Here is a 24167-nt window from a genome sequence, read left to right as displayed (position 1 = left end):
AGACGTCTCCCTAGCTTGCTTACAACACTGTTACCTGAGTCTCAATACTGTTAGTCAAAATGCACGTGGTTATCACCTTCTGATACTCACAGGAGCTCTAACACTGCAGAAATCCAATTTGTCACCAAGGAAAGAAAAAATTCCAATTATAAAATTAAACTGTCTTTCCTGTTGTCTTGTTGGTGCACACACATACACACACTTTTTGTTCCAAAATTCCTTTGGAGACATACATTGAAAGTCTGCTATCCCTTCATATTTTAAAGTTGGAAAAATTGATGTTCAGCAATGAAATATGCAAAGAAATAGAAGAGTCATCTCAGTTTAGATCATCTTGTGTCTACTCACAAACACTTGGGCCCTAAGAGCCTGCAACTCAAACCCAATGTAAATCCAATTCCAATTAATTATTTAACAAGTTATGAATTGGATTGCATTAATAAATCTGATCTTACATAGTGTAAGGGGCAAATCAATAATAATCCAATCCCTACCGTTCTCGGTTAAATTTGAGTGAATGAAGTATAGCAGGTCTCTTCTGACGCAAATTCCAAAGGTGTAAGGTATCATCAGCCAAGGCACTCACAAGAGCTCCCTATGAGAGAGAAAAGGTTTTAGTCAATTCATTATGTTACCAGGGTTATGAAAATATCATCATAGGGGAAATATTACATATTTGCTACCAGGATGAAAAAATTTATAAGCATGCCAATAAACACCACAGCACAGGTAAATTCTAAGTAGTAGTAATGAGATAACCGATCTGATCACATGTCATCCAGGTCACTCATTTAGTTCAGCGCTAGACTGAGGGGTGATGGAGAAGGAGCAGCTTTTTCTGGTGTGTGAACATCAGTTCCCTCATGCCCCTTGATTTCTCTGTGGAGAAATTAAGCAATGAACTCAAATGCTATTTATGTGCTGACAAATCTAGTGAGGCTTGACTTCACCATTCCTCTGAGTTAGAAGCCCCCCTACAAATCTGGCCCCAAGAAGAATAGCACTGCAGTCAGATCTCAGCTGCTAGACCCCAAGAAAAAACACACCTGACATTACTGAGGGATTAGATTAGGGATCATTGCTCAGCTCGTGTCTAAAACAGTAACTCTATCAAAATAAGATTAACTACCTCCAAAAGCTATTAGTACTATTGAAAATGTACTTTACTACTTCAAGAGAGAGCTTGCAATGTTCAATGGCATGAATAAATACTCCCAGGAAAAGAGTTCTTGCTTATAGCAAAAGAGTACTCTAGAGGCAAAGATATTTTCAGCAGTTAGTCAAACATTTTCTAAAATTAGAAAGTCAATTCATTTATAATTGTTATTACTGTTCGCCATTCATGTTAAGAGTCACTTGTGTTAGTGATTTTGATGCTTGCTTAATGAGAAGTTGAAGAAAACACACTCCATAACTCAGAGAGGATCCAGAGTATGTACAACATTTCACTAACCTCATTAATCAGGAACTGAAGCTGGATTACTGCAGCTCCACTGTCATGCTGGCAGTAGCATTCAACTCCTGGCCGACCAAAGCTGGAATTGGTACCATTAAGGAACAATTGTTGTATGTAACATAGGAAAAAACCAAACACCATAACCAACATTGTCACCATACCTAATACCACATTCAAACAGGTTAACATCCTGCTTCTAGCTAGTGCATTCATATTTAACCACATAGATCTGAGCGATCACCACAAAAAATTGCCTATAAACAAAGTAACAGAAGAAGTCAAAAGGCCCATTTATCCCCACGGAATATGAAAATTATGTATAACTGCTTAACTTATAGTTATTTAAGGGATCAATGAGAACATAAGAGAATGATGAAGCAGTTATTTTAGCAGCGTTAAATATCAGGACTAGTATAAAACAAAGTTAATCTAAATAAGCATCATAAGCAAATGATCACATTTTTCAAGTGCTAAAGGAGCTTTATCTCCTTTTTGAACACTACTTCCAGATGAAAGAAGAGCTGAATAATGCAACAGATGTTAAAAAATCTGCTGTGACAGAGATAGAGATCAGTAGCCAAAATATGGAGGAGTCAATGGGAAATTATGTATAATACAAATTTCCAGGATCTCTGATCAAGACTTCCTGGATTCACACCAACTATGAGATAACAAAAGCTTGTTAATTTTCCCTCCCACGCATAAATCAGCCCTATACTTCCATAATGAATATCAAACAGAAGCAGCAGCAACACAGATTCTTTCAATTCTCCATACTTGATTCATTTATTAGTTGCAAAGATTCTGTATTTCAAATATGGTTATCCCCTTTCTTCTGATAAGAAATTAAGGAAATTCTCCAACCTCTAGGAGATGGAGCAGAAATAACGCAAGTCCAGATGAATGATGAAATACTGACTGCTTTGCATAATTCTAGTATGCCCTGGGTTTCTGGTGTGTAATTTGTCAAAGAGCTGAACACCTCTTGTTTTAAACAGGCCCCTTAGTCTTTGGAAGAAAAGAAATCATTCCAAAGATGTATGCAAAACAGGGAATAGTGTACAATTTTTTCTCTCAGTGCACACTAGAAATTAATCAAACAGTACAACTCTCACCCATTCTGCAAGTTTTCCATTTATGAAGAAATTGTTGATCAAAACCGAAGTGGATACAAACACTCTTAAAAATATACGCATTCACACTAGAGACAGTTGAAAGGCTGAACAAACTATTACATTGTATGCAAATCAAAACTCAAACACGTTTCCTGCTCAACCTCTAAACTCGCAAGATAAAATATAAGTAGACCTACGATGGGAATAAGTCTGCTTCAACACACCACCATATTTTAACTTCTAAATTTCAATCATATTCTCCAAGATTAGTGAATCTGCATAACATCCAGCTAAGTGATGAGAGATATACACTAAGCAGATGTTGAATAATCCAGCAAACTTAATACCAGCTTTCTTCTCTGAACAGAATTAGTAATTTAATTTTGTTCTGGCATCGAAGGGCTTAAAGGGCCAGCTTGCCTCACCTGTTTTTTTCCTTCTATTTTAAATTATTATCAATGTTTCCTGTACAAAGTAGTCATCTGACTTCTGGCAATTTATAACTCAAAAAAAAGAGCCTAAACCTGGGGTGGGGCTTGTACCTATAAATGATACCTTCCTACATAAATACAGAATACTTTTAACGTAAAACCATTGTTTTTCAATTAACTATGGATTGACTACACAAATGCCAGACTGGAAAAAATATCCCCACAAGGAATGCCAGAAGTTTCAGAGCAGATTTGTTTCAGCCTTGCTCATGCTTCTGCATTCACTTGAATTAATATTTTCAGAAATAGACAAAAAATAATTTCTGAAAATGAAATTCAGATGTTTATAAGGAACTGAATTTTATAATTTGTTATTTATTTGCACTGACACAGGTAGTTTTATAACAAAATATTTCCCCAGCCCCTCCCCTGAACATCAGCTTCTAATACCATTAAACATAACCCATGTTCATTCACCCACCACAGTTTATGTCAAATTGAGGCTTTACAGCTACCTCAAAACAAGAGGAGTATGACCCAGAAAAATGGAGGAGCCCATGGATTCCTCAGGTTACTCCAACCCTCAAATTCTATCACTCAGATGTTTGGGGTTTTTTTAAGCATTTCTGATACAAATATTTCTGGAAGCCCAGTTATAACTAGCCAGTATTAATAATACTTGAATGTTTCTTTAAACAAAAAAATCCTTTTGCATTTTCCAGGATACCTGAACCAGTTCTCTCTCCAGAAATGAGTAAATATGTAGCACTGGGAATAAGTTTACACAACCTTTAAACATTCAGAGGAAATTTCTTTTTGACAAATTAGTGGAAGCCTCATATGCAGATCTGAAAATAAAGTTTGGCCTCTTCTATAGTGCTTACAGTTACAGGAAAAAAAAATGTCCTTGCAGCTAGTCCCATTTAGTTCCTTTACCCAAGGATTATGTCATCTTCACTTCTTCACCTAGTAGCTAAAAATATTCTTCTCATCTCAAATTAATATCGTCCTCTTAAACAGCATTAATCTTTTCTAAAGCAATGCAAAGCTTCCCAGTTTTGCAGGGTGCTAAGTAGAAAAAGCATGTCACAAATACTGACTGTAGAAAGGTAATAGTACATGCCCATTTCAGTACATGTTAATCATTTCTCAACCATGCAAAACAGGCAGCATCTCAGGGAATGCAGGTTGTCCAAATCCTTTATGCATGCATATGTGTGCTTAAGGCAGGAGAGCTCACTGTACTAAGCAGTGATCATCTACCACACCGTAGTCCCCAAAACAGGCAAACATTATAATGAATAATGACAAGATGGGCAGAGCACTTTAATTTTGTAGACAGGAAAAACTCTCTGCCAAAGACCTAGGGTAGGTCTAGAGGAAATCGTCTGCTCTGAGCAGTTTTCTAATCAAAGATCCAGCCTTCCTCCTTCACTTCCAAGTATTTCTTTCTACTATTCCTGCTTCATCTCCTATTCCAAATATTAACCAATTGAATAAATGAATATCTTCTCAGCTGTACCATTGAATATTGCTTCCATGTTCCCCACTGCCGTTAGGAAATTAACCCTAGAAAACACTAGTAATTCATTGCCTTCACTGCATGTTTTTTTGAAAAAGCAGGCAAGAGACAAAAACTGTGGCTGAGAGAAGGAAGAGATAACACACACGTCCTAACAGTGTTTATTTTCATAACCACTAGAAGTATAGGTCATACATAAGAAAAGCACAGTATCACACTAATCTAATATCACATAGTGATACCGATTTTACTTTGATTTATGAGAAAAGGCAACAGTTCTAAAAGATTTTTATTCCAAACCAGCTTCAGACCTAAGCTTACAGTTTTCCTCCAGGCAAAATTAAAGCATTTCAATTAGTGATACGTGAGCTCTCTCTGCAATATATTATTTTTAAAAATTATTACTATTATTTACAGCTTACCTACACAGGAGTAACTCAGTGCATATCTGCCCTTAGAAGTCATATTTTGAAAGAGAAAAATAATTCCAGAATATTTATAAAAGCCTCAGAAGAACAGTCCTCTTTTTAATGCTTTAATTTAAGTTACCCTAAGTAGACTTAGGGAATATTGGGTTCTTCACCTGTGGTTGACACATCTGACATAAGGGACAGTTGCAAAAACTGTAGCTATCAATTTAGTCCCTAGCACAAGTCAGTTATATATATAGACACATTCATAATATAAGTTACCCCCCAAACTATCACCACACAGATATTTGTATCTTCATGTCATTACACTGCTGTAAAAGGTTGATAGTACAGCACATTATATGGACCATATTCCTGTATCAGATTTGCTACTATTACAATAGCTTTAGATTTTGAAGACAAATCTGAAACTGTAGCAGCTTTTAAAATTCGTTCCTAGACAATTCTGAAAACTGTAGCTGTAACACCTTACAGTATTTAAACATTTGACAATTTTGATGGAAAAAATAAGTCTCTGACTAGAGGAAAACACGCAACACTGACCTGAATTACATACAAAACACAAAAGACAGCAGATTACTCACAGTATTCTTAAGTATACCAGTCTGTAGCATAGAGCACTCCAGGTCTGCATATTATATCTGCATGTTTTACTATAGTCACTGCTATGTAGCAGTTTTCCACTTTACTTAATCAGACCCTGAATTATTTTTATAGGCATTATTTGTATGTGCTCTGATTGTCGTCTCCAAGAATTATTGTAACGTAAGAAAAACACACAATGATGGTGAGATTTCCAAACAGTATTCTAAGTATATAAAGATTAAAAATTTGGCATTACTCACCATTGCCAAGTCTGGATACAATCCAACATAAGATAAATACTTAATTTACATCAAGTTACAGAGTACCATAAAGTCCTGCTGATACTTCTAAGCAGGATTAAAGTAGTACAAGAGCACCTTCATGCAACTTTAACTGTTTGTCAATCTTACCTACACCTAGACCTTATCAATACTATTACTTGCACATACAGAAGCATGATCTCTCACACAGATGCAATCTCAAAGAAGAACCTATCAAGACACACAGCTATTTAGCAAGAGAGTGTTATTCACGAAGTCAGAACAGTCACACTGTCTACAAAACTAACTTTGACCTTCCACACTCATGTGTTACCAAACAAGATAAAATTCCAAAAGTATTTTGTGGATTTGTGAGTTTTAGACTTCATAACAATTCTGATATGCATACCAATGGTATGCTTGTATCAATCCTGATGTCCATACCAATGATACTGTATATCACATCACTGTTTTTCGACAACTTTAGGATTATAGAGATTCCTTCTAAAGCTTTAGGCCTGTATAGCATCTTGCTGTGTTTATATTACTCAGCTAAGCAGACCTTTATTCTTCCCCATGTCTCAGTATTTATGTCTGCAAAAGGATACAATAATATTTTTTACCATTCCAGATCCACTTTCCTATATGTTAATAACAGCACCAAACAAAAACAAACTAGGGCTTTAAAACTGAGATTAACATTCATTAGGTGGAAATACTATCAAATTACTAGTAACAATTTACTACGGGAATTCCAGCCAGACCATTATGACACATTCTCCTTCTGCCAGCTAAGGAGAGTGAGAAGGCAAGAAAACAGACAGTAAGGAAAGAGGATAAGGAAAAGGAAGCCAGTTACAGACAGTCAGAAGACACTGGCTGCAACTTCTGTGCAAATATAGAACTTGCAAATTAGCCCATATCCTGATACAGTTTGACCTCATTATTTGGACAGAAAAAAGTCAACCTTACATATTATACTTGGAAACCAAATCAAGTGTCTCTAGAGAGTAAAGAACTATAACTTTCAGGCAATAAAAAAAATGAATTCTACATTCAGCTTCGTTCTGTTAGTCATAAGGATGAAAATAACGCAAAGCGCCTTAGAGATAAAGAGACTCGGATCTCAGTCCTGGAAGGCTACCAACAGGTTTTTCCCAAAGGTTTTGCATTCTCTTGGAGAAGACAGGAGGGAATACAAAAAGATAAAATGGAAGAGACCATTTACAGAGATCGGAACACAGATTTTTCTCATTTTCTAGGAAACTTAACATTATCCAAAATTCCGAATGTTTTTGAGATAACATTAACTGTTCAGTGTTTTGTTTGTTGTTTTTCTTCCTCCAAAAAGAGTATTGAGATGTATTATAATGAAATTATTTAATACCATTTAGGTTCAGCAGTTTTCACATCAGCTGACACACTCAGAAGAGTTTGTGCTTTCCTAGAGAGAGGGAACATACAATCTGCTCTTTTTCTGTTGGGGGAAAAGGGGAAACAATAGGTATGGTATTTAAACAGTTGATGTTAGATGTTATTACAAATAGCATATTAGCTTAACAAGTTACAGCAAACTACTACTGCTGTTTGCTACCGCAGCTTTAGAAATTCCAGTGAAGTGGTGACTACATAACTGCCTAGAAGCTAGATTTCTCAATTTCCAAACCAGCTACCCATAACATTAGTTCCTGCATAAACGCAGATTAACTCCCTTAAGTATTCACTTTGTTTATAAAACAATGCTCATCTCCTTTAAACATCAGAAGCCAACTGATTCAATGTTAACTTAAAAAAAAATCTTGGATTGATAGGGTGAAAAAGGAGCTCCGTTTTGAAAAATACCAGAGTACATAAACCTCAGGTAAAGTTCATGAACTAGTTTCTGTATACAGGAAGCTGCAGCAGTTTTAAGGGACAAAACCACTTTTTTTTGCTTAAATTATTATGAGTTATGTATTTTAAAACTAGATTATTGAACTAGTTTGCATAAAAACTGATAGGGAATGGATAGTGAGTTGTTTATATCCAATCCGTTTTCTAACAATGGTAATAGCTATGAGTAAATCTTAAACTTCAAAGTTGCTTATATAAATATGGACAAATACAGTATTTCCCAAACAGCTATGAAAAGTGCCAGCAGATTTTCCTGTAAAGGCTCTATTTGGTAGAATTTTCTCATAGCTGACAGTGCGAAGCAATCATTCATTAGTACAAGATGTAATTAAGTAGTACAAATGCAAACAGGATTAAAAACCTGTGATTTAAAATCAAACAAGAAACAAAATTGTTTGCAATTATAAGTTTTTATATGCACAATTCACAGATAGCAAAGCATGCTGTTAAATGAAGAGGTAAAAACACCAATTTAGACTAAACATCATACTATTTTCGAAAAATTAATAAGGCTACAGGTTTTCCTTGATTTTACTTGCTATGTTTTCTGATCCAGGTTCTACTACTTTAGTCTAAAAGCTGTATTTCAGCACTAACAACGCAAAAAGAGACTAATCCAGTATTTTTTTGGGTGGGATGGAAGGGAAGGATAATGGTAGAACACAAGGGGAAAGAGTAGGCAGTTGCTACAAAGACATCTGCATAATGGTTGCTCTGACTACACAAGATGCAGTGAAATGAGTGGTAACTGCTAACTCACTCAAGTTTTCTAAAGACTGTATACAGAAAAGTAAACCCAGGAAATAATTACATATTTTGGAAAATCATCAAAATGTGGTGGCAAAATTCTTTGTATTCTTTTGCATACTTCCAAGGCCTGCTCATTTGTCATCTATTTAAACCAGTTTAATTTTAATGTCAAATTTTCACATGTTATTACAGACATCCTACCTCATCCATCCTTTTGGTAGCACATACTATACCACAATATTAATAGTTAACCAGGCTTTTCCTCTTATGTCCATAGCTTCTTGTCCAAGACTAAAGACAGTGCCAACTAGATGTTAAGTGAATTTACATACCTATTTTGTTTAACTTATGAAAGCATAAAGAACCATAGATATTATCTAATAAGGACAACTTAACATTTTCAAAGAACATAGCCAATCCTTGCCCAATCAATTATTGTCCATCAGCATTGATTTCTGACTGTAAATCAATTCTTTGCTAGGTTCATTCACATAGCATGATCTGAAATACTTCCCTTAACTCTTGCCTGCCAAACAAATCCTCTTCAGTTAAAGACACTGACTACTGGATATTCATGACAGAAGACACTAACTGTAATCACTAGTCATTCAATCTCAACTTTGTTCAGTTACAAGGCCATTTTTCAGTCCCCTCCCTACAAACAAGGTAGAAGCTAGGCTAGTCTACCAAGTCTCAGTTTCACTTGTATCTCATTAACCCTTTACATCATTTTGGGATAATACAGAATAAGACCATAGGTACTATTACAACTTACATAAGCTACATTCCACCCTGTCCCTATCCCTCAGTATTTCTCTCCTTTTACAGAAGTTGTTATTCTCACATCATCTTTCCTTTTGGCATCAATGCCTTAGGTCTCAAATTAACTATTAATCCCTCTTAATTCTTCTCTCTTATCCCAAACCAGGTTTTGTCGCATTCTTCACCTTTGCTATTCAATTTATCACTCCTCATATATCCTCTTTTACTCACTTGCTTTGAGAAAGAAGGCATAAGCAGCAGGTGACTAAAGGAGACAGAACCGAAAACATTATCAACACAGTGCTGGTAGATCTGGATGAGGAAGAGGTCTAAAAGACCACCTTTAGTTAAAATTTAAGTTGGTCACGTGTCTGAATTCCTCACCCAGAATTTGCTGTGATCTCTATCTCAGTACCAATATTAGCTCCACCCTCTGGATACAATCCTTCACCACTTAACTTGTGGATGAGGCTTGAATCCACCCTTTTGCTTCCCACACTATTTTGCCTTGTACCAATGATGGAAATAAATCCCTCATCCAAACATCCTTTTGGAGAAAGTTTAGTTTATCACTAGGAGTTTTATCAATATATAGCGATACAGGTATAGCATTTCTTTTTGCTTATGCAGCCTTCTGAAGTATTTACTAGTGCTAAGAGGGTCACGGATTAAAATATCAACACTTCCATTATATAGACAAAAAGTAGGAACTTAGACCCCAAATCAAGGTGGTAGATAGATGTTTATCTCTGTCTATACAAAATTGACATGACTGTCCCCAGACTCAGAATAGTAGTGGTCAGAAGCTGGAAGATGTTCTAAATAACTAAAGTAATGTTCACAAGCAGTACTGCTGCTATTGCTTTTTAACTATTGCAGCTTGTGATATCTAAACTCTAATTCAAACATAATGCAATAAATGGGTCTTAGGAGAAAGTTTCCCTGAAGTCTGCTCAAAGGCATAAGTACAGACACATCTTAAATCTTTTCCATTCAAAATGGCACCTAAGCTTTTTAAGATTATCCTCAAGCATATGGGCCACCAATAACTATCCTCTCATTGCTACTTTAAGTATTTTGCAATATAGAACAGTGTTTTCAATTTTATTTTAAGCCTCCGCAGGTTCCACTATAACATAATTTAGTCTTTCAAACCAAAGGAAATGAGAAACTTACTATTTCACTATTATCAAAGTGGTAGTGACTAGTCTATAGAAGGTTTGCTCAAAATTACCACCACAAATGAAAAACTAAGGTACAGTTCAAGCAGTTCAGTAGATGGCACTCTTCCACCAAAATCAAAAGTAGAAACTATGTCCTCATAAAAACAAGGGATACCTTGGAGCAGGAAATCTTATTTTTAATAGGCAAAACCAGTTCCTACTCATTAGAGTGTTCCTTAAACTATCTGTGCTTTTCATAGATCTTTGAAAAATAGTTTTATTACATGCCAAAATATTAAGAGGGGTTACTATGTTTTGTTGAAATACCTGTAATTTTACTTCACTATTTTGTCCAGACATTTGTGCTATTACACACACATTCACATCACAAAAGTAGCTGCATATCACTGTTGCATGAAGTGGTATTTTTGTGGCATGTCTTTACCAGAAATCAAACTTGAGATGGACTGTTAGAAGTTTGACATTGTCCCTAGAAGTTGCTTAAGCAACCTTAATTCATATCTCCTCAAATGTATTATGGTAATTTATTTTTAAAAGTTTATCTCAACATCACTAATAAATGTTTTACATTAATTTAGTTTATATTTTATTTTAAAATAGTGTTAAAGAGAAAAATCATCATTAGAAAAACCTAAATTAAGTTGCCAGATAAAATTGGCATTAAAAAAATGCAGTTCTTCAATATTAAAATGTGAACTATAGCATTAAAAGTAACACTACTGATTCCATCTTAACTCTTTTAAAGTTGTTGCAGATGCCACCCTAGATCCTGTAGCTTGCTCTTTCTCAGTGTACTTGAGGACTTCAGATGTATCTTTTTTTTGGCCCCGAGGAAGGCACCACTCAGTGCTAAAGAGTTCCCTTGAGAGTATAAACACAGAGCTACTGTTTTGTACAGGCTGTGAATGTCAAACAAATAGCTTTTATTAGCACCAGGAAGGGGATAATTCGGACAGTGTTATGAGATTTCCAAGTACCCACAGCCCAGTTTAAGACTGCAAAAGGATGGAAAACAGATCAATGGAAGAGCACAGTCCAAGGTAGTTCTCCTATGCATCTTTCCTGCAATTTTTCTAGTAGGCACTTTAGCTGCTAGAGGGAGGCAAGGCATTACCTTGTAAGTCTAGCTTCAGTGAGATTTTTTTTTTATATACTTTAGAGAATCTGCTCATCTTTTAGCCTCGTGTACTTCCAGTTCCTGTCAGATTCCAAGTAATGTCTGATACTTCAGGCAGTGCTCATGTGCCCTGCTACTGCAAGAATGTTTGTCATCTGCTAGTAATCTGCGAGGCTGAAGAGCTATTTTGATCAACTTTGACAGAAGGGAAGAAGTCTTGCAGATAATACTTTGCTGTAAGTTTTATGAAAACAGGAAGCTGAGAAGAGGGGAGACATCCAGATTAGGCCCACATCCCATCAAAAGGAGAAGTGTGGCAGCCTTACCTGAACATCCTAAAAGAGAGGCTCTGTATAAAATGCTGCAATCACAGGAAACATTTCAAAAGTTACAACACGCAGATAGGTATACTACCAAAGACAGAGCCATATGATAGCAGGTTTCCTAGATAAAATGTCTGTTTCTTTTCTCTAGATAGAAGTATACAAGAGAATTAGTATCCATATATTACAACTTACTTGCTATAACTGAAACTGTTCCAGTTCCAAGGGAAGGGGAAACCCCATTCTTTTCATATGGAGGCTTGAAAAAAGTATTATATAGAGCAAATCATTTGAGCCCTTTAAAGGTGCAGAGCTATACCTGTTTATGCTGCATGCAGATCCACTTTAATTCTTTGAAGCATTACAAGTCTGGAAGTGTTTAGCAAAAAGTATCTCAACTTCTTCTGAAACAAAGGACTATAAAAAACCCTGACTAATACGCTAGCACTGCAACCTTAAGTCTGATTCCTACTCATTCTTCCCCATGAACGCCCAGGTTCCCAACTTCAGCCTCCAGGAAACGCTGAGAGTAGTAGGCTGTTTAATCAAGAATCACCTACAATTCCCCACACATTCCGAGTCTTCTTGCCCCTCTAAACGTGGCAAGTCTGCAGACAACAGGTAGTCTTCAAATTCACTGTGCAGTAACTAGGCCGCACATTCAGGGCAAAGAAACATTTGAACAGAATCAACCCTTGTACCTCCCCACAAGTCACACACATCCTCTTGGAGAAGAGGAAAGAGTTAAATCATTCACCCCAGACCACCCAAGATGGCCTCTTCCAGGATGAATACATTCTTGGAAACTATTCATGGACAAGAGCTACAATCAACTCTACCAGAAGCAGCACTGTACCAAATCACACCCAAAAACTACAATAGTATTTTTGAAGAATCATTTAGTGAGGAAAAAGAAATCAGTCACATACAGACACTGAAAATTGCATATGTTTAAGACTAGGTTTCAAACCACAAGCAAAGATTATATCTATTAACCAATAGTTCCCACTAATTAAAAATAGCAACTATAAAAGTAAAAATCTCTTCATACAATCTCCTCAAAGGTGCAAAAAAGGAACAGTAACTAGTGGCCTGTTGTACAATAGCAGTATGAAGCCAGTTTTACTAAAAACCACCATGATAGACTGATACATGCATTCTAGTCAAACATCAAAAATATGCTGAATGAAATGTATTAGTAGTCCTTTAAAAAAAGGCAACCAAACTAGTAACATACCAAATAATAGCTGTGACCAGCACTGAGCTACAATACTTTAGACTACTAAATAATTTTAGAAGTTCTTATTAAGAGCTGAAAATAATATATTTATAATGATTCAGTATCACTCATACAGAATGTACTTACGCTGACCATTTTTAAAGACTCTCCAGTAATATACTAAGTCAACACTAACAAGTATCCCTGAGTTTACTTCATCAAAAGCAAACTCCAAGTTAAATACGTTTGTACTATTTATAATTATATGCCCTTAAGGTACTGTAGCAGACAATAAGAAGTTTCAGAATACAGAGGATAGGATTCTCTACTTTGGGGGGTGGGGTGGGGGGGTGGGTGGTGTTTGGTAGAACAAACTTCGTGGACAATGTTTTCAAACTATGCTTTTAAGTATTTTACCTGTTTTGTAACTGAAATCTACTAATTAGATTTGACACTAAATATAATTTCAGAAATATTTTGCAATAACAGCCTCTTTGAGCTTTCCTACAGCAGGTATGATTATATTCTTAAAAATGCCAATCCCTTACTCTAGACTAGAACAGCAAATGATAGTACCATCTTATCTGTTAAACTGGATACAAGTACTACAGTAGCACATTGACATTTGAAGAATTTCACAAAGTTTTTCCCCTTTAAAGCTTCAAGGCCATTGTTTTCTGAACTTGCTGAGCACTCTTCTAATTGCAACAGTAACCTCCACTGCAGACAAAAAAAGCAAAGGCAGAGAACATTATCAGATAGTGTGATTACCACACTCGAGTTTTCATACCAGCTTCCTTCACGTTAAAACTCACCACTCCACCACACCACCACTCTTGGAGTTCTATGCTTTATCGTATTATAGAAACTGTTTCATCAACTGTTCAGGCATCTGATAAATTTTGCTTAAGCAGCAAAGATTATTTCCTTGGTAACAAACCACAGAAGCTGAAAAAAATTTTAAGTTGTGTTTATAAAAATTACAATACAAAGTACTGAGTGGAAACGAAGAAGTTTGTGCAACCGGACTGCTGAACAACTTCATAGTTAAGGAATTCTTTCCTCTGACAGGAGTCAGCCAGACTGAGAGCACAGGAGTCAGTCACCACACTGTCTCAAACCAGAGGCCCATGCAGCCCACCGCTGCCTCCTACAGCGGCAATCAAGGTTATTTAAGGAGAGCACACAAGCCTGGCCGCTTTTTGCAGCCTATTCCCTTTCCACTCCCAAACCAAACACTCCTGTTGGATTAAGGTTAGAGGACAAATCCCAGTCTAGTCCCTTTAGCATTTGCTTATACAGCCATTGTCTGAGAATAAAATCTAACAGTACTTTAGTGAATGCCCCCCAGTTTTTGCACTGCAAATTTGCTAAATGACAGCTCAGCATGCATTTTAATCAGTGTCCTCTTGATTTTGCAGCCCTTCATCATATTTACTCCTTCTCCTCTCTAAACGGAAGAGAGCAAGCACTGCTAATCCTCTTGGAAGGCAGCCACTATGCTCAATAATTCTAGTTTCCCTCCCCTAAATCCATGCCACTTAAAATGCAGAAACCAGGAAAATACAGGACTCAAAATGTGGACATACCATTATTCTATATGACAGCAAAATGATGCTTTTTGTCCACCACACTTTTCCAAGTTTGTTGGGCAGATTTGGTAAAAACACATCAAAAAGCCAAGTTTCAGTAGTTGGTTCAGGGACAATACATAACCACTGATTTGAAGCTTTGTACTTTGACTGCTGTGATCTTTGTGTCTCAAAGACCTAGTTTAAGCCAATCATATTTTTCTTTCATATATTGTACGTATTATAATTAATATAGTACTTTAAATATGTTTCTGAATATATATTACCTAGTGTATTATATATACTTCAGGTAACTATCAGCTTGAATTCAGACAGGTAGATTACTATGAAATTATACACAAAACTTAGGAACTACACATTTAAGTAGTATTCTTGGAATTGAAGTAGTGTCTCCCAGGTTTCTGCAGCCTGACTAGGAATTGAGTCCCACCCCACCACGTCAGTCTTGAAAATAGAGGAAGACTGTATTTGTAAAGGACAACCCAACTTTAACTGAGTTATGAAAGCCTGTAGGTAGGCCACAATAAATTACTTCCCTCCTCCCAGTTTCAGAAACTATCCTTCTTTAGAAGGGTTCACTAAGGTAACAGCTAAATTATTCTGCCCAGACCAGGATGCACTAGACACAGATCAGTTAAGGTCTCTTGAGCACTTAAGGGAGGAGAGCCTGTCCATAACCTTAACAAAATAGTCAGAATTTCTACAACTTTGGTCTACTGAAATGAAACACAGGGAGGTCCTATGTGCCAGAGGCACTGGTGACAGTGATCATCACTAGTGCTTATTACGCCAAGACAGATGACCTTACCCTCAGGTGCAAGGGTAGAAACAGCCTCATTTTTAGCTATTTTGTAATAGAGAAAACCCATCAAGACAAATTTTTAGTGACTACCATATATTCACATTTAAACCACACCCCATCACATTCTGGCCCCTTTGGAATTTTAATCTCTGGTACTAAAATAGAGCTAGTTTTAAATAAAGCCCGCTGCAAATGCAAGTCAGTTCTGCTGCAAAGTAGTAGGCCAAACAGATACCCATGTATTCCAATATTGATCACTTAGCTCTCCAATTGCAGCTAGATACTAGCTGTTATGTATACTTACAGATCTGTAGAAGTTTTTATTTCTGTAGAGCTGTATTTGCAAACTGCTGTAGCAATAGCCTTTACAGCTGTTCGCACTAATATTACACTGAACACATTACAGCTAACTTTCCTGCATTAAGAGATGTGTTTACTAAGTTTGTCAGTTTATCTATAGAAAACTACAGGAGGTAAAAGAGGCTGCACAAATGTCAAAAAGCCTGGTCTGGAAGTGACAGAATGCATCGTTAGTTATGCACAGCAAGGCTATCACAAAGTACTGGAACAGCTTCTGGTTATGATGTGCTAAAATGCAAAACTGCAGTTTCTAAATACTTTCTAACGAAGCTTCACTGTTAACACCTTCCGATGTGCTGCTTCTCCCAGTGGGAATTGCCAGCAGAAAGAACAGATCATCAGGAGTCAGTAAAATTTGCTCAAGAAATGCCACCTCCTCTCCACGTTTTTTTTCTTTTCACCCAGAACAGCATTTCTTTGGAAGTTATTGGCAGTGTTCATATGGGGGGAAACAAACCACCAACAAACCCACAGTTCTTTTAAACTGCTGTGGTTCAGAAGTTAAGTAGTGTTTGTCCTTTGCTACTCAATTAAGGAAAGAAATATATTATAAAAGTTAACTCCAGCTTCTTCTTCCTCACAGCATGCCCTAAGCATGTATAAATCCCATTCTATTTTAATTGTCAAAGGGACAGTAAAAAAATACCATAACTGGAACTATATTCACAGTACTTCCATGGGCAATGTCTGAAAGAAAACAAGCACAACAGTCAAGTCCTAGGCAACCACATATACTAAAAAAAATTTTAAAACTGTTTGGACCTATGCTATTGTTTATTTAACGGAAAGATAGAGAAGTAAGTACAAAACAAGTTTAAGAAAATGGTAGTAGTCTTTGAGTGACTGCTATTTAAATACTAATTCCTTTGGCCAGTAGCCCTTATGAAAACACGGGGACATTCGTAATAATACTGCGTACTTTAAAGAAGTAGGCTACCCGATCTTTGTTTTTCCAGGTTTGGAAAGAAACCCTGGTGAGTTAAAGTGTTATGTTTCCCACCTAATTATTTTAAAGAATGAGGGGTATATTCACCATGCCAGCAAGAAATCTCATTATATTTAGTCACTGAAATGGAAGTTTATTGGGGGCTTTTTTTGGTGGCTTTTCTTTCTATCTGACATTTAAGGGCAGCTGTGAAACTAATCTTACTGCACAAGTTTGGAACACATATGAATGTGAATGCCAGGCAAGCTATTGCTATGCAGCCCATTCTGCATATTAACAGGCATCACTAAAGCTTAGTAACTGTACTTCTAATATAAACACTACAAAGTTCAGTCAAGAATGTTTTTCAACTGCGAAGATGAACATCTGCTCTGTTTAACAAGGTAGTAAAACTGAATAGAGCATATGCTAAAAAAATTACAGGCATGCTAATACTATCAATTTAACATTAAGTGATCACAAAAAATTAGCATTCTATTCTTTTTCCCTAATGAGCAAGTAGAAAAGTGCAAATGACTTGTCCATCTGCTGCTGCTGACTACAAGTTGGTATTACTAGGTGGGAAAGATGCAGGACCTTTACTAGAAAAGGTTATCAAAACCATGGGATACCACCTGGATTACCTCTTTAGTTGGCTACTCTTGAAGCGTTAAATGTCTCATCTTAACATGAACCAAAGATCTAATAAAGTTAATTGAACACATACAGAGTACAAGGCTGGCTGCAGCTTCAAGAAGCTATGCAATGCAAACCCCTCCTTGAAATAGCATGAATCACTCAAAACAGTAGCTCAGTAAGCAGAAATACAAAGGCCTCACTTCCTTTGGATCTGCATCCTTCTAGTCCCCTGGTTTCCAAAGTTAAAACAGCTCCCATGAAGACTTCCACAAGAATATAGGAGCAGAAGGAGACAATCGGTTCTTGGAGAATCCACAGGAGATGCCTCATAGAAGGGTGAGTTTGGTCTGCAGCCTTCTTGGTGGAAAACCTAACCTCTCCACCAGTATGCTCTTATGAACACTGTCTGGTTTGAGTGGGACAGTCTAAGTCTGGACATGGAAGCATTGGTCACTGCCATTATCTCAATTTAGAAGGAAATTAAGCTTAAGTTGCCTAAACTAAAATGAGGTTTTGTTACTACCTTTAAAAGGCACTTATGAAACAAAATCCCATGTCATTCAGTAAAATTAATAAAGTAGCCTTTAGTTATTTCTACCAAGCTATAAACTTCTCTCTCCAAAATCAACTACTTGATCACTGTTCTACAAACTGTAACATTTCAGACTGCACTTTTTCAAGTATTACAAGATCACCATCACTGGTATTACAAAAAATTTGTTTCACATTTTAATTAACTCAATCAGCATAACCTAGCATTTCTCAAATCATTTAATCTTGCACTTTGTTTTTCCTATACTAGCAGACACATTTCAAGTTGCACCTACTTCCACTATTCTTGACATTTAAGATCATTAAGATAAGATTCAATGCAAATGGAAAATCCATAAGTACATAACCACTACTGTGGATAAATGACTAGGGAAGATCTATTCCTGAATTTCACTGAAAAATTTTTTACTAATGCAATATTAGAATCCATCTTAGTTTAACAATTGATAAATTGTTAAATTGCAAGCACTATCAATAACTAGAAATTTATTTGTTTTTACAAGAAGCTTAGGGATTCAAAATAGGCTAACTCTTTGAAGGAAGTGATTAAGTTAGAACAACTAGTACACAGACCAAGGCTGTCATCAAGTTGTACAGATCTCAGACATAAAAGCAGTTTTGGAATCTCTTACCAAGGAAAGATTTTAACAATAAGACAAAATGGTTCTCATTTGTGGGAGGGAGTCTTAAACTGAATGTCAACATGTCAGATCAGGCTAACCAATAGCCACAGAAAAAGTAATTTCATCAAAGCATTGTAAAAATCAAGATGAATCATGATTCAGTAGGAGTCTCCAGAGGCTGACAGAATTGCTACATATCTTAGAAATGTATGTCAGGTATCGTACCACCCTACCACAGCCCTCACTAGTGAAATATTTCAGTTTTAGCTATTTTCAAGACCTCCACTATTTTAAACTGTGCCTAAACTCAGTGATACAAATATCACTACCAGATATTTGAATTATGTCATTGGACCTTCATCTGTATTTGCACTGGAAGTCAACAGTAGTAGTAACTTAGTGCTCCCTTTGACAAACATGTAAGCTGTATCATTATCAAGTGCCTATGATAAAAGCATTGACAAGAAAAAGGCCACCCAAGTTATCACTAGTTGATTATTAAGAGGCTATGCTTGATTAGCATTCAAGTACCGATTACCATACCACAATTTAAACTTAGAGTTCAGCAAAATAAGGTAACTTCAAAAGGTGCTGAAAGACAGCATACTGGCAGTTGGTAAGCAATGTGCTCTCATATGCTGTTTTGGTTCACGAGTACCACAAACTTCTTCCTCAGGCTGGCAAACAAATAAATACACTTCACAAAGAATTAGACCTCTGGAGAAGGATGTATTTTGCAGGATGAAGAATCTGCATTTTTCAAAAAAATTGAAACAATCCGTTTGATGGTACACTCCAAGACGGGACACATTGAGAGTAGCAAGAGAAAAAAGAGAAGAGCCAAGAGATTGAAGATAAAGACCTACAGTAGAATTAATTCTTTCAAAACTAAGGACACCATTTTTTCAAACTGTGAAACCATTACCAGATAGCTAAGATTAAGGACAAAGTGAACTGTTCCCAAAATCCACATCCTCCAGTTTTGTCTAACTTCACATAGAATAAAACTTGTGAATTATATTCTGTTTTTCACTTAGCTTTTACATAGGTAACCCTACAAACACAGATGTGCTATGGGAACCCTGATAAATAATGTGGGGTTTTACTGTTCTACTAAATTGAGAAACCAAAAGCAGTACTAGAAAAATAACAGAAAACAAAAAATAACTAAGGGCACTTCTAGTCACCTTAAAAGTAATGTGTAAGAACATTTATCCTTGCCTTGTGAAACCTTTGTAAAAATAAATAGCTGGACGCTTAGAAGTCTAATACAGTTACAAAATTTCTGCCAAACAGGAAATTTTGTTAGGAAGCATTTGCAATCTTGGTTTGTGCTTTCAAATCATGAGCTGCTGCTACTTTTGTCAGACATGACTTTACTGAAACTGCTCATTTTTCCTCCTGCAGCAATGTTACTTCAGTTCTAAAAGCCCTTCCACAGTGACTGAGAAAGAACAAAGCCAGTAAAACACTGCATTAAGAGCCTAGTGAATTGAGCACCATACCCAAAGTCTGAAAGACTAAGCTGGGTCCCAGCAGTCCAACTCCCCGTTACATTTTACCCTAACAAAATCAGATCACACAATCCATACCACCTCAGTGTTTCACAAATAGCTAAGAGGTACAAGGAAACAGGCTATGCTAGTGCTGTGGTAACACCTGCAGCCTTGCAAACTCTGCATACTTTCTGAAGACATTTTCTTCCCCAAGCTCACTACAACCCAGCAAGTTTGAAGCTGTAAGGCTACATCCATTAGGCTTCTACTCTGTCAGTAAAATAGCCACAGGAAAGAAAAGTTTTCATTCTCAAGTTCATTTTTGTTAATTACAGTATGATATTTAATACAGTTATACCTCAGTTATTTTTGAACAGAAGCAATTACTACTAAAAGCTGTTTAGTAGAATTATAGTATATGCAATAATACATCTAATCAAAGACCCATTCAGTTTTCTTGCTTTGATGGAGGTATCGCCAAGTCTCCCAGCAAGCATAACCGTGAATTTGAAAAGTACACCATCCTACTTATTATGCAGAATTCAGTCTTAGCTTTCTCTGTGTAGGAGTACATCATAATAACAATTCCACACATTTTTAAGAGTTACATGCCTCATCAGGGCATTTTGGCCTTAGGTAATTTCAGAATACCCAAAGGTTTTCTTTATTTAGGGGATGGAGAATTTTCATTGAAAGAAGGATAACAAAGCTAACGATACCCACACGAACTAAGTGCTGGAGTATACGGTAAGAAATGTGGTAGTGTTAAAAGAAATGGAAACATGATAAGATTAATGTACATTTTAAGCAAAGTAGTTTTCTTGTTTAAACCACTCTATGTAAATTGGGTGACAAGGTAGCCAATACACATTTTCTTATTAACAGATAATCACAGAGTCTCTCTGGCATGACACTATTGCAGTATTTTTAGTAGCTTTACCAATACACTCTTCCCAAAAGTGGAAGATTTGTTTGAAGTCCAGAAGAACTTTGGCAAATGTAGAGACCATTCTCTTCAGCATATGAATGCCAAAAACACCCTGACGATCCACAAAACAGTAGTTTAATTGACTTTGGCATATTCACAGGATAGTATCACAGAATAATTTAGGTTGGAAAGAACCTCCCAAGTTCATCCGGTCCAGTCTCCCACTTGAAGCTGCGCCAACTTCAAAGTTATATGCTCAGTTTGAAAAACTGAAGTCTTTGCTCTGCATAGTGTAAACAACTCCAGCTATTGCCCGACTGCCCTTTCTCCAGAAGGGAGAGAGAGCAGATGCCAAGCTACTTAAAAACACACCACCCACATCTCAAGCTGATGTTTCAGTGAGAGGGAAAAAACCCAGGAAGTCAGACTGCCTTGCATAGTTCGAATGATCCAAAGGAAAAGCATTTTTAATGGATATAACAAGACCACAAGTTTGAAATGGAATTTTGTTAGAGCTTCAGAGAATTCGCAGATTTGCTTGAATGTTTTGGTATACATCTACAGCAAAACTGTCCAGATGCAACAACATAAACATTTTATCAGAAACTGACTGCATGGAACCACATATCCAGGCTTTGAGCTATTTTGATCAAAGAATAACAGTTGTGAGTTGTTCTCAAAGGCCAGAGAATAGAAGTCACAGAAAGCAAGTTTTATATGCCTCAAACATATGAAAACTTCAGCCATTTGCTTATATAAAGTCATCTTCTACTGCTGAAAAGAATGGGGGGGGAAATGAACAGATGCTGACATTCAAAATGATTGGGATCTTCAGATTTTTAATGACAGAATGACGAACAATCTAATTTTTTTCCTTCCTGTGAGCTGGGTTTGGTTTGCAACAGGAAAAAAAGCCACCAAACTTTAACTAAGGAATCTATTCTGCTTGGGAATAGAGAGTCCTAGACACAATTTAGCCTGTGTGGAAGGCACAACACATATTCTACAGGTACCCCCTTTATTCTCAAGGATTTCTAGTGGAAATGGTGTTCCTTTTTAGAATTCTCTCTATCGAAGACAGACTCAGCCCCAAGTTGCAAATGAGTATTTTTAAGGCATGAAGCACCACTAAAGATATTGCATTCATGTTGGCACACAATCAAAATACATCTCATTTGATATACTGTCCTAGTTTTGCTATTGAGAAATTAAAGCACAGAAAACTGAAGAAACTGAAGATGGAACAGTTAAACAGCAGGGAGCAGGAGAATGACTTCAATTTTTCTATTTTAGCTTCAAAGCTTATTCTACCTCCTATAAAAGCAAACAAAAAAATCTCAGCTGACTATTAAGTCCAGAGCCCTGTAGAATTAGTAATTTAAAGTTCTGAGGAAACAACATCCTGAAGACAGACAAATCCTGAAGTCCATTTCACCTTTCTTGACCTTTTTTACAGTTTAAATGCTAACCTGTTCACATTCCATTTGACTTCTACAGGGACTTTTAAGCAGAAGAGTGAAAACAACAGACAGCACAGAAGCAGGGCTATCATCTATGACACTGAACACTGTCAGGATGTCACAGGGTGAAGTCTACCCAATTACACCATTCTGGTAAGTTAAACCTTGAGTATATATACTCAGCTCTAACTCATTAGAAGGTTTTGATATCTGCTGGGAAAAAGCACAGCCAATTATGCACCAAACTTCCTAAAGACTATGGTCCTGCTCATCCATACACAGGAAAGAAGCAAAGCATGGATCAACTCTTAACTACTTGCTATCTAACACATTTGGGACAGGAGATCAAAAGTTGGAAGCCACCCTGGTAACAACAGCTACATATCTCTAAGTATGGAGAAAGTCAAATATATTGGTCTGCAGTGACAAATGAGGCCACCAACAGCTTACACCAACCATCGCAGCTTGAAATCAATAGCAAGCACAATTGCTCCTTGTGGCCACCACATCCACAAGCACCCAGCACTGTGCAGAGGGTGAGCCTGAGGTAGAATTGCCACACATAAGAGCCAGGCCACCAGCCAAGGCTCAGTCACCTCAAGGAGCTGGAACAAGTGTCCTCTGATCAGCACCACAAACTCAGAGGAACACCTGGATCAGCATGAGCCAATGACAGTGGGTGTATACAAGAAATACATTCAAGATGTTATGTCACTCAATGCTGTGCTTCTGCTCTTGTGCCTACATCACTCAGTTACCCCTGCCATACAGAAAACAGAATCAAATGGCTTAACTATTTTCAACAGATCCTAATGTCAGGGAGGGGTTGACAATCAGCTGGCTGTTCTACAGTCAAGAGTAGCGGGCCAGCATCTGACCTCTAAGGTTTGTACTAAGTTATACACTTTGTAACTTTTCCTCATACACAGTAAGTGAACCAAGTTGTCGTCCATAACTGAAAACGGAACAGAGCCCTTGTTATTAATTGCTCAAAACGTTCTTTTCCACAGAGGGCACAAAATACTTCTCTAATTAAGGATAATACCCGAGCAGTATCAGTCTGCCTCAGAAACACTTGTTTCTAAGTCTCCTAGCTAAATCAAAGTTAGAAATATTTCTAACTAACTCTGGAAATAGAATCAAGTTTTTTTAAAAAAAGGAATACAAGGGATACACTGCTCAAGTTAAGCTAGTGAGTAATCCCAAGCTGTAGCTTTGGTGACTCATAAGGTTTAAGTTTTACACTAAAAGCAGCCTCCTCTTAATATTTTTATGGACTTCTCTGCCTCTTAAAACTGCAGGATCTAGAAGCAACTGCTGCTTATGGGCATAGAATGCCAAACTCCCGCCACTGACACACTAATTCACCGACTCCACAATGCTCTCATCTGATTTTAACCCAAGCCTAGGACCAGCGACAAAGAATTTTAAGAGATTACTAATTCTACTTCTAATCCAATTAGCGAAACATGCCACCTATAGTCTAGGTATTTCCATTTTTGCAATTACTTTATGGATTCCGATAATTGAGTAGTGTGATGCTCTCTTGTCTTTATCTCTAACTGATAAATATACTAAGTCAGTGAACTCCCAGTATATGTGTATGCACAGATTTTGGTTCTTCAGAAAAAGATTTAGTTCTATTTTTTACTTGTTACTGTATCAATACTAGAGACAACATTTAGTATTTGTGTTTTAAAATTCTCTGTGTTCCTCCACTAGTGGTCACAGAGCCCTCAAAG

At 36.8% G+C, this 24167-nt stretch overlaps 1 protein-coding gene across 1 annotated transcript in view; it reads right to left on the bottom strand.

Moving 5' to 3' along the window:
• The window catches only part of STXBP5 (syntaxin binding protein 5), a 109595-nt gene that overhangs the window by 80046 nt on the left and 5382 nt on the right, over window positions 1–24167 (bottom strand). Inside the window, exons 4-5 of the mRNA XM_064446994.1 lie at window positions 1454–1535; window positions 495–595 (exon numbers count right to left, since the gene is read on the bottom strand). Coding sequence (XP_064303064.1) covers window positions 495–595; window positions 1454–1535 — 183 coding nt within the window. The remainder of the gene's footprint in view (window positions 1–494; window positions 596–1453; window positions 1536–24167) is intronic.

The sequence above is a fragment of the Phalacrocorax carbo genome, chromosome 3 (assembly GCF_963921805.1).
Source record: "Phalacrocorax carbo chromosome 3, bPhaCar2.1, whole genome shotgun sequence".
Taxonomy (NCBI): Eukaryota; Metazoa; Chordata; class Aves; order Suliformes; family Phalacrocoracidae; genus Phalacrocorax; species Phalacrocorax carbo.
The sequence above is the reverse complement of the archived record's forward strand: the minus strand, read 5'-3'. Positions and strand labels throughout refer to the sequence as shown.